This window comes from Neovison vison, chromosome 12 (assembly GCF_020171115.1).
Source record: "Neovison vison isolate M4711 chromosome 12, ASM_NN_V1, whole genome shotgun sequence".
In the NCBI taxonomy this organism is placed as follows: domain Eukaryota; kingdom Metazoa; phylum Chordata; class Mammalia; order Carnivora; family Mustelidae; genus Neogale; species Neogale vison.
In genome coordinates this window covers 26334912-26346955 of record NC_058102.1, presented here as the reverse complement: position 1 = coordinate 26346955, position 12044 = coordinate 26334912, and the positions used below count along the sequence as shown (strand labels likewise).

Sequence of the window (12044 nt, the reverse complement as noted above, 5' to 3'; positions counted from 1 at the left end):
TACAGCTCTATCCATTGCACCTGACCTCTGCCTGCCTTTTTCTTGGAATGCCTTGCATATTCTCAGCCAGCAAACTCACTCCTGTCCCACCTCCTGTACTCACCCAGCCCATGGTCATTGCCAACCCCCTGTCCGTGCCCTCACCCCTTTCATCAAATCCTGTTGCACTTCTGCTCTGAAACATTGGAGGAAGAGTCACTTCCTTCGTAACAGTCCAGGCTGTTCGGGCACCCCTCACAGTCCCCACAGGCACCCCCATCTTGGTAGGCAGGTGCTACGTGGAACTCAGACCACTCATGGGCTGTTTCCTTGAGTATCCGTCCTGTCATTGTTGGGTTTTTCCACCTAAGCCATTTAATCTCTCATAGAATCACTGTAAATGCTACCAGAGCAGAGATCAAATATATTCGTTTCCTTGGGATATTTCCCAGTAGTGTTTTGTGCACAGCTGACATGAAGAAAAGTGCAACTTTTCCTGGTGTTCATCACTGAACCTTGTAGATTCCACTGAAATGTGTTTTCCCTGGGAGTCTTTCCGTGCTTCCTGTCTGTATGTCCGTTCTACCAACATTTACAAGTGGCTGTGCCAATACTCTTGCCGGGAGGTCACTCCAGCCCTCGGACCTCCGGGTCTTTGCAGCCGGGGGTTATCCTTTCCCACATAACCACTTTATGTGGACAGAGTTATGTGTGGCATCCTGACTTCCAGAATGAATTCTACTGCTGTAGAGAAGTGTCTGAAGGTAAGGGCTCTCAGACTTTGGGAATCATACACTAATAAAAGTTCACGAAGAAAAGTAAGGAGTGCCAACCAACTTACGCCAACTTCTTATTTGGCCAAGTGAAGGCTTTTATTTTCAAAGGCTCAGCCTTTGTCTCCATTAACTCAGAAAAGGAAGACAGTATCCTACCAACCAGATGTCAGTGAAAAACTCACAGAGGAGCACTGGTCCCTGGACACAGTGGGCTTTGAGGGGGCCACTCCGGGCTGTGACACCCAGCCCCAGCTGTATACAGTCACGTCATGGGGGAACATGCCCCACCACAGAGTCCCAGAGGCTCTCGACGTGTGTTACCTCAGGGTATCAAGGAGCATGGCCCTAGGATCTGTTTTCATCTGTTTCTCAACTGATTCTGACACACCACAGGGTTGGGGAATCGCCTTGGATACAATATAGAAGTTAAGGACATACATGAACGATGACATTTCTCCAATGCTGATTGAGCATGGTTTTTATCTTTCTTGTTACTTTATTCTTTTGAGGGGTTTCTACCCAGTGAGTATGTTTTCCAAAGCAAATAAGAGAACTTTCTATCATAGATTTGGCAACAGTTGACTCTAAGAGGCTCATGGAAGCCGGCCCATGGGAGACACACTTCGAGTCTGTTGGGCAAAAATCGGTAGTGTGGATGTTGCTGAAGCTACAGGATTTTCGTCTCTAACATTCTGGTTAGCATGTTCTAGGCAGTTCTTGCTCGGTGACTTGTTTTATTCTTATGCTGTGGCCAATTACAAGCTGAGATAGTGATCCCGGGGAGAGGATGAGATGTAAATGGGCTGTAAAATGGCTTTTTCCTAGTGATTATCCATGGGAGGCTTGGAACGCGAGGTGGGCCCGGGTCTGTTTGGAGGCTTGTGCTGTGCACTTTGGCTGCCTGATGTGAATGGCCCACGGGAAGGAACCACATACTGATTGAAATGCTGGCAAGCAGCTGGCACAGCCCCACCCTCTATGCAAAGGAGGCAAAAATATTTATTTTTTGCATTTACAGCTTTGCTTGACGATAGTGGGACTCCACCGTAAATGACATTTTTTTCCCCTTTGCTCCAGATGTTTTGGTTGTCAACGTGACATTCTCCGTCGGTTCTTGGCGTTTATCAAAAAGATTCAACTTTACCAACTGCTCATCATTAAGAGAGTAAGATTTTATTTGAAATTTAAATATTCTGTCATTGGTTTTAATTTATTTATTTGCTTTACGCCTCCATCTCCTCCGTAAAGAACTCTTTTGTGGGGTAGAACTTTCTACAGTGCCTTTTGGAGCATGGCCTAACGGGAGATGGGGGGCCCCTGAGCTCATCACCTGTGTTGTTCAAGCCCTAATAAGGAAGGTGAAGCAGCTGAGGAGAAAAACTGGGCGTAAGTGATCCTACCAACAGGGAAATACGTTTCCCTCAGACCAAGAGGCGCCTTGGAGTGAGTCCAGGGAGGGGCTTGGTGGGAGGGGTGCTGCCGCAGTGTCCTCCCCTGATCTGAAGGACGGCTTTGGGAACTTGAGTCAAGGGAGAGGGTGGGAGCATGAGGCAAGGGAAGTCATCAAGGAGGAGGACCAGATGAAATCTCTTTCATCGAAAGACCGTGTTCATTCCCACCCCCCACCGCCAACTTTTCATACCACCTTTGGCCGTGTTGGGCTACGTACCCTCCTCCCCCCGAGGTAGGGCCACACCTCACTTCTTGCTTCTAAAGCAGAGAGAAGACAGGGAGGAAATGTGTTTCTCAGATTCCTGATTTTCCAGTTGAAAGATGGGTTGGAGGTTCCCATGGAAACAACAGGAAGCTGTATTATTAGTGATTCTATAGTTCATTCAGTCGTTTGATTGACCGACTCTGTGGGTATCGAATGCGAGTTTCTTTTGGCCTGGCCTGAGAACCACTGTTGCTGGGGGGCAGGGGGGATGAGTTCAGGCTCCAAACAGAGTCAGAGGGCCTCTCTACTGCTAGCCGAGCAGGAGTGCCGGGACCCCATTTTCACCACTGTGGCACTCTTAAGGAGGGATCAAGTTCGGTTATTTCTAATAAACTGGTTGCATTTGGGGAGGGGGAAGAAGCCAGGCTTGGAACAGAAAGCCTCAGAAGTCTGTGAAAATGGGGAAAAAGGGGGGAGAGGTTACAAAGAGTTTGATGGCGCAATGAGAGCTGAAACATACAGCAGGTACCCCTTCCCCCGTGTAGAGGCCAGGAGGAAGGAGGTGACTGGCCCCCGTCCCACAGCTAGGTCATTAAGGACCAGCTGCTCAGACCCGCAGTCCCCCGGGAGGACTGACCTTGAGTACCTACTTCTCTTTGGAAGGGGCTCAGTACAGGACCCACTCTTGAGGGGCCGTGATGGGAATGCAAATCACAAGCCTGCTTCGAGCGCACTTAGGTGGCTGGATACACACTTCAGGGAGCCCGAGTTTCCTTCTCCCATCGAAGCGGCCATTTCTCTAGATCAGAGTCACAGAACACTTTGGCTTTCTTTTTTTTTTTTTTTTTTTCTGAAGACCTTAAAATACGAAGCGTGTCCCCTCTCCCTGCACTGGCTATCCTGCAGTCCCGGTTGACCTCCTGCAGCTGTGTTTCCAGACCAACCTCAGTTTCTGTTTCTATTGTTCCTTCAACTCGGATTTTCCTATGACGAGCTTCTCAGGTCCTCTGCTGTTAATCCCCACGTGATGGGTTATTTGATGAGTAGTAGATGCAATTCTTCCTTAATTTGATTAAAATCAAATTCTGACACCCCCTTCCCTTTACTTGCCAGGCGATACTTACGGTCTCGCATCTCCTGGGCAGTTGAGGGGTGTCTCCACTCCAGCGAGTGAGGGTGTTCTGATCTCAGGGTGCAGACGGGGAGGTCGGTCTCCAGAGGGGAACTTACCTGAGGGTGGACAAACAGCAGAACCAAAATCAGAAACAGAGCCCGTGGGTTCTTGTTATCTACCAGCGCAGCAGGTGATCCCTAGCTTCCAGTTTCCATAGCAACAGCCCTGCAGGTGTGATGACAGTCCATCAGCCCCGGGGGCTGCCCAGAGCAGGCACAAAGTCAGTGCTGTAGCCTAGCCTCAGAGGACCGTCCTCTCTCCCCAAGGGTGGGGGGGTTCATCAGTCTGTCCAGATTTGGGGTTACCCCCGTTTTTTAAATGCTTGCACCCCGCATCATAGAGGGAATTTCTAGGTTATGGACGTTTTCCTAAAAATGCAGGAATTAAGTTGGTTTTCCGTGTTGCCAGGTGTCCAGTGTGTATTGGAACTGGCTGTGCTTGGTGTAAAAGTGAGAGGAAGTGTATCCATCCCTTTACAGCTTGTGACCCTTCTGATTACAAGCGAAGCCAGGTAAAGTACCATTTTTTGGTGTTACAAGGTTTAACCAAAAAATAAATGTTTGTGGGGCACCTGGGTGGCTCAGTGGGTTAGGCCTCTCCCTTCTGTTCAGGTCATGATCTCAGGGTCCTGGGCTCAAGCCCCGCATCAGGCTCTCTGCTCAGCAGGGAGCCTACTTTCCCCTCTCTCTCTCTGTCTGGCTCTCTGCCTACTTGTGATCTCTCTGTCAAATAAATAAAATCTTTTAAAAAAAAAAAATAAATGTTTGTGACCCCCCCCCCCAGTCCCAGTCTGTCTTTCGTGTTTGTTTCAAACTCTAAGTGTCCCATCTGTTTGGGTGTTGAAGGGCTATTCTTCATTCCAGGAGCACTGTCCAGTCGCTGTGGAGAAACGGACACCACCCGAGACAGCAGGAGGAGGAAGAGTCACAGAGAATAGGAGTAATAAGACCCATTCCGGCTTGCAGGTCAGACGTGGTTTGGGACTCCTAATGGAAAAAATTCCCCTTTTGAATGACAATAACAACTCCTCCCACTTTGAGCTCCTTTTGACAATGCCCTGTTTTACTTTCCACCAAAATTCCCTTTTTTACCTTCGATTTTTAACCAAGTTTCACTTAATTGGCTCAATACATCAAAGGCTGTGCACTCACATAAAAGAAATTAAAATTCTGTAATTATGAAAAATGATATCGTTCCAGTAGGAGTAAAATCTTCAAGGTGACTTGGCAGCTCACTCTGGGGGAGTTAGAAGGCAGCAGAGAGCGCACAGTACTGAGGGGATTTCAGTTCGACACATTGTGGTGACTTTCCTGGGGCTTATTGGGGTGAAGGGAGTCTATGCAAAATATACCAACTAACTTCCTTCAGATTGCCTCTCTTTACTTTGCAGAGGTGACATGACCCATAGTTAATTGTGTCAAAACAAAGAGTTGTTTCTTATGACATACACTTTTCCCCAAAATTTTCTTCATGGAAAAATATTTTCCATCAAATTTTCTTAGAAATTCCATGGATTTCTTGGAAATTCTTGCAAATCACCAAGTTCAACCAGCAGACATGTTTGAAAAGTAAGGATAGGACAATGTGAACGTTCTAGTGGTTGTGCCCAGTGGCTGACTTCTCTGAGCCAACAGGAGTTAATTGAGCATGTACTAGGTGGTGACAAACAGAAAAGGATAGGTTCTTGCCCTTATGAATCTGGAGGTCTAGCAGGGGCAGACAAATTAAAACACCACATTTCTTTTTCTAAAAAAAAAAAAGACTTTGTTTTCTATTTCATGACTAATCTATGGTTTTGATTTATCCATTTGCTGTTATTTAAGGTCAAGTGCCAATATAGTAGATAAGTAGCACATTTTTCATCGCTACTAAAAGTTGATAATAACTTCCGGTGAATAACTACCAGGCAGAGGGACTGTGAATCAAAATGGATTACGAAGTTAATTAAAGGCATTAGAAAGGCTTGGTGTGCCAATCTCTCCAGATTTGAAGTCTTTGGGGTTTTATTAAGTGGTGGGCTACTACTCTTCTCTTCCCATTAGCTCATAGAACTAAGACAGAATGACAGGTATTTGGATCAAGAACGCAGTGGCTTCTTAAAAGAGTTAAATTTCTCTTTTGTTGCTGTTTTAACTGTTTCCTTCAGTTTTAGCAAGACACACCTAACAGAATTTACCATCTTTGCCACTTCTAAGTGTACAGTTAGTGGTTTTAAGGACACGCACCCTGTTGTGGAACCATCACCACATTCCCTCTTCAGAACAGATTTCACCTTGCAAAACTGAAACTTTGTACCCATTAAAAAATAACTTCCCATTTTCTCTCCCCCCGCCCTGCCCCCCACCAGTCCCTGGCAGCCACCATTCTACTTCCTGTCTCTATGAATTTGATGACACTAGGTACTTCATCTAAGGGGAGTCATATAGGAACTGTCCTTTTGTTGACTTACTTCATTTAACATAATGCCCTCAAGGTTCATCCATATTATTAGCATGGAACACGATTTCTTCCCTCTTGAAGGTCGAAAAACATTCCACTCTGTGCATATAGTACATTTTGTTTATCCATTCATCTGTGGATGGACACTTGGGTTGCTTCTACTTTTTGGCGATTGTAAATAATGCTACTATAAACATGGGTGTACAGATACCTCTTGAAAACCCTGTTTTGATTCTTTAGGAAATATATCCAAAAGGGGACTTGCCAAATTGTATGGTATTTTTAATTTTGGGGGGAATGCCGTGCTATTTTTCATGGTGTTCTGCCATGTTACATTCCCACCAACAGTGTACAAGCATTCCAGTTTCTCCACATCCTTCTAAGTCTTGTGATTTTTGTGGTTGTTTTTAATGGTCACCATTCCAAGTGGGTATAAGGTGGTATTTCATTGTGGATTTGAGTAATTTTCCCTAAAGATTAGTGATACTGAGCATCTTTTCATGTGCTTATTGGCCATTTGTGTTTCTTCTTTGGAGAAATGTCTGTTCAAGTTCTTTGCCCATTTTTCAATCAGGTTGTTTTGTTGTTGTTGATTTATCATAGTTCTTTATATATTCTGGATATCAACCCTTTATCAGATACATGATTTGCAAATGTTTTCTCCCATTCTATAGGTTGCCCTTTCATTCTGTGGATTGTAGACTTCGATGCACAGAAGTTCTTAATTTTGATGAAGTCCAGTTTTACTTTTTTTTTTTTTTTTTATTTGTTGCCCATGCTTTTGGTGTCCTATCCAATCATTGCCAAATCCAATGTCATGAAGCTTTTTGCCCATGTTTTCTTCTAAGAGTCTTAAAGTTTTATTCTTACTTTAGATCTTTGGTCCATTTTTAGTTAATTTTCATATATGGCATAGAGTAAGGATCCAACTTCATTCTTTTCCAGGTGGATATCCAGTTTTCCCAACACCACTTGTTGAAAGACTGGCTTTTTCCCATTTAACGGTCTTGGCACCCTTATCAAAAATCATTTCATCAGATATGCAAGGTTTTACTTCTGGGCCATCTGTTCTGTTCTGCTGGTCTATATGTCTGTCTTTATACCCATCTCACACTGTTTTCATTACTGTAGCTTTGTAATAAGTTTTGAAATCACAAAGTGTGAGTCCTTCAACTTTATTTGTCTTTTTCTAGACTGTTTGGGAAAAAGTTAAATTTTATTTTGAGGTAATTATAGATTACATGTACTTTTAAGAAAATACTACAGAGAAATCTTCCATATCTTTTGCCCAGTTTCCATCAGTTGTAACATCTTGCAAAACCATCACACAATATCACAACCAAGAAATTGACAGGGATAACAGTCAAATACAGAGCAGCTCTATCATCATACCCCCTTTCCTCCTCCCTCTCACTCCCCATTTCTAGCCCCTCGTGTCTACTAATCTGTACTCCATTTCTAGAATTTTATAATTTCAAGGAGGCTGTATAAATGGAATCATCCCGACATGCCCTTTTGGGATTGGCCTTTTTAACTCAACATAATTCTCTGGAAATTCATCCAAGTTCTTTTACAGATCAATAGTGTGTTCCTTTTTTATTGCTGAGTGGTAATCCAAGCAATGACTTTTTAAAAATTTCTTCTATATTAGTGTCTTCCTGTGCCTTTTGACCTTTGACACTGGGCCGTTAAAAGAACTGGCTGGGGGACGCCTGGGTGGCTCAGTTGGTTAAGCGGCTGCCTTCAGCTCAGGTCATGATCCCAGCGTCCTGGGATCGAGTCCCACATCGGGCTCCTTGCTTGGCGGGGAGCCTGCTTCTCCCTCTGCCTCTGCCTGCCACTCTGTCTGCCTATGCTTGCTCTCGCTTCTCTCTCTATGACAAATAAATAAAATAAAATCTTAAAAAAAAAAAAAAAAAAAAAGAACTGGCTGGGTTACCAAGAGGGCAGAGTGAGGCTGAACACAACTGGGAGCCCAGGCGCATCTCCAGGGCTGCTATGTGAATAACCCTTCTTAGTCTGGAGAAAGGTATTTTGTTGATACTGGAATGTTTCCTTTAAATATATGGCTCAGGGCAGAATCTCAATTTAGGATCATAGGGAATGGCGTAGTATTGGTCCCAGGAGGGATTTCTCCTGCTCTGCCATATACGACTGTCTTTTGTTATCCTGGGGATGTGTAACCCCACATTTCCAGTTTGGGTCCTGTGTTAGCCTTGATTGAAGTACTGAACGCTCTTCCTAGCAGAGAAGCCACTGAGAGCTCTCCCTCCATACATCTTTCTGCATCACCCCTGTACCGAGTGCTTCCCGTGGGCCGGGCACTGGAGACAGGAGATGGCAACGGTGCAGACATGTTCTTTGGCTTCATGACGCTGAACTATAGTTGACGCTTCCTACAGGTGTCGTTTTGAGCATCTGGTTGATGCCATTATATCGAGCTTCGTAGCTGTAATGAGGAGGGCACAGATGAATCCAGTGCATGTCTTGCCATCAGTCTCAAGAATCTTGTACATGAGTACATAAGAAAGAATATAAAATAAAAATATTAGCATAGGAGAAGCACCAGAAAGTATGCCAACTCAGAGAGCCTGGCTGTGCCCACAGCCTTGGCTCAGTTGTTCCTGTTTATTGATGCCCAGTGCCTGGCAGCTGACGGCACTGAATCAGTGTGGTTGGTGAAGGTTTTGATGGACAGATGGATTGATGGACAGAGATGGAACTTTAGCCAACCGCTGAGGGACGAATCACATGGAGACAGAGGACTGTGTGTTCTCAGCAGAGCAGCTAGTGTTAGCAAAAGCATAATGGGTCACCAGAAAATTCCAGGGCATCCATACCTGGGGTCCAGAAGACCCCAGGTAATTCAGTCTGACCAGAGATGGGTGCAGGAAATCCAGGGACACAGGGCTGACATGACCCAGTAGCCGGCATCTGTGGGGCCTTCCACATCAGGCCGAGGAGCCTGGCTTTTGTTCTCCAACAGCTGCAGAATGCTACTCGAGACATTTATCTTTTAAGCTGGGAATTGGCTCATCCAACGACGTGGCACTTAGGAGACAGGGTTCCTGGTTCAGGCTCGGGTTGGGCCTCCTGCTGTCATGCTGGTCCATGCACCTATCCCTAGTCCCTTTACCCAAGCTACAAAAACGGTCCTGTATCGGGGAGGGGGCTGCCTTAAGGAAAGGCATCACCACAACAGGGAAGTGAACTCCAAACCCTATGTTTGCCCTTTGGCTGAGAAGTGTTTTTAGCTGTGGAAGCCAGTCTCTCCCAGGGGGTTGGCCCCGGGGACCCTGCACTCACTTCTCTTCCTTTTCTTAACAGTCTCCCACCTGCTGAGAGAAGCGCTGGCTGCTCTCCCTTTCCTGTTCTCACGGAAAGGTTGTGAAGGTCTATGAGATGATGTTCTAATATTTGCTACTCTTCGCTGTCTGCTTATCTCGGTCGGGTGGAAACACGCCCTACCAAGCCATGTCTCCTGCTCCCGAGCATTCACCTGCATTCCCCATGTTCTTTCTTTGTCTTCCTCGCCCCTCCTCTTCTCGTCCTCCGCCACTTCTGAACGTGCATTCTAATTTCTCACAGGCAGTTCGAATCGACTCCTTCACAGACCTTGCCTTTAGCAGCGAGATGAAGTTTAGGACCTACCTTGTTGCGTGGCTTCTGTGGGCGCAGCGGTGGACTCCGTGCCGTTGAAGGCACCGGCAAGTGTTTATTGATCCAGTTATTGAAACTGTGTTTATTGAGCACACTGTGTGCCAGACGGGGGGGGCAAAACGTGTGCCTTCAAGGAACTTGCATTGCAGCACTTACAATATATTGGAGGAAATAAAATGCATTTTCGTGAAGCGGTTCAGTGCGTGCAGCAGAAGGAATAAGAAGGACCGCCCGGCTGTACTAGCTTGCACGGTGGGGACCCACAGTTGCTGAGCCTGTGCTGTGTCCTGAACTCAGAGTAGCTCTTTGAGTGAGCTCACAGTGTCCCCATTTTACAGACAGAGAGCTGTTGGCGTGCGGAGGATAGGTAGCTAGTAAATGATAGTCAGGAGCTCTGAACACAGGCAGTTCTGATGCCGGAGCCTACAGTTTTAACCACTACGCTACTCTGTAGGACCTCGAAGGAGGGAAACAAGCATGAAATGACGTCGTGTTCATGATAAGAGTCAGTCTGGAGGGGAGAAAACTAACACTGGCTTCTCTTGGCATTTAACCGGCAGAGCCTGGCCCGTCTATGGCACAAACATGGGTGGGCTGAAGACCTCCAGCCAGGGCCCCCAGAGAGGGGAGGCTGGGGTGTGGTGAGAGTAGAGGGAGCCGCCCCCAGCAAAACTGGTTTCTTCTCCAGGACTACGAGAGCCGAAGAGGCCCAAGGTGGAAAACTGAGGCCCAGAGGAGACTGGAATGGCACGAGCGTCATGCTGGAGTCGAAACCCAGCAGAGGGGTGGATTTGGAGAGGTTGAGTCTAATTTACAGTCAGGCCTCTCTCTAGGCGTGGAGCTGCCCACCCTGGTCCCGGAGTCACCCAAGCCAGTTCTGAGTTGCCACACTCAGAAGGTTAGCGGCCAAGAGTGACTACTATGGGGACTGGTCTTGGCAGCCCCTCTTGGAGCCGTATCAGCCTCCCTGTAGAGTCCCCATGTCAGAGAAGCGAGCCTTGATCTCCTAGCCCAGGACCTTGGTCTGTCATCTTCTGGTCTATCTCAGTTGTCCTTCTGACTGTTGGTATGTCCCGGGACCACTGGGGATTGGAGGTTACGTCCCAAGTTTCCTGGGGCCTGTCCCAGGGCTGCCGGGAGGGAGCGTGACCTCGTTGTTCTCGCTAGTGCTCTCCTTTTGCTTTGGCAGGACTGTATTTTCTTTCAGGATCTCACCTCCTTTTATACCTCCCCATTCCCGCTGCCGGTCACCGCTTTTTTTCAGTTTCTCCATTTCATGAATACATTACTTCTGTCCTTCTCAGTCATTAATAAAGATGTTAAATAATTCTGAACCAAATATTCACCCCTGTCGAGCCCTACAGGACATTTTCCTTTAATTAGTTGTGCTACCTTTCATCTCTCTAATGTCCTTTGGTTTCAGATTTCCAGCTGGTTTTGAATCCATGTGACTTTTCATCCAGTCCCGTTTGAACTAATTTCGCCAGTGAAACTCTAAGAGACGTTTTTCTGAGCGTCGATTTGGGTCCAGGCCTACCGAGAGCTTGGCTATATTCAGATTTTTTTTAAACAGATTAATAGAGCACAATTTGGTCTTAATAAATGGAGCCTTCGTAATGCACCTCTTTCCGATGTTCTTTTCAATCATGGCAGTAGTTTCTCCATTAATGTCACGGTAATTTGAATTGTGTTGACGTCAGACTCCACAAAACGTACTCTGTCAGAAGCGACCCTCTCAGACCTTTCCAGAGATAGCTAGTCTTAAGGGCTGTGCTGTTTCCAATATTCCACAGGGACTTCGCTTTAAGAAAATAAAAACAAATGGGGATTCTGTAATCACCTAATTAACCAGTTTCTAATGTGCTTTCATATACAAAATGGGGAGTAATTTCAAACCCGGGAGCGACCAGAGTTCATAGTGTTTTATTAAATAATTTAAACTTGGGCAGCCATTTAAAAAGCGTTCTTCTGTCTTTAAAATGTAACTGACAAGAAGTGGACTGTTCTGAGGTTAATTGCCGAACAACGCGGGTTGTGAAGGTTACCGTCAGGGGTATTTGGATTTGGCGTATGGAAATCCTTGGTCCTAAGACGAGGGTGGAGTCCTACTGTATGGCTGGAAGAAAGCATCTCTTTGTATCAAACTAGATTCTGTTTTTATATTAACCCGTTCTGTGTGTCAGCTCCAGGGGCCCACGACTTCCTACCGGGCTGTGAGATTAACTCTTGATTAAAATATAAAAATAGGTTTAAAGTAAGTGTGTGAAACATTTGTCAGGAGGTCATTCTTTGCCTTCTGTCTGTACAGGATTTTTAAAACCTTTATCAGTAAAAATAGAAAATGCTATATTTCTAAGAA

The 12044-nt window shown here is 45.8% G+C and overlaps 1 protein-coding gene across 2 annotated transcripts in view; it reads left to right on the top strand.

Moving 5' to 3' along the window:
* PLXNC1 (plexin C1) overlaps positions 1–12044 on the top strand; it is a 143892-nt gene that overhangs the window by 63881 nt on the left and 67967 nt on the right. For both annotated transcript variants that reach the window (XM_044228116.1, XM_044228117.1), the window contains exons 7-9: positions 1833–1920; positions 3995–4097; positions 4450–4551. In XM_044228116.1, coding sequence (XP_044084051.1) covers positions 1833–1920; positions 3995–4097; positions 4450–4551 — 293 coding nt within the window. The remainder of the gene's footprint in view (positions 1–1832; positions 1921–3994; positions 4098–4449; positions 4552–12044) is intronic.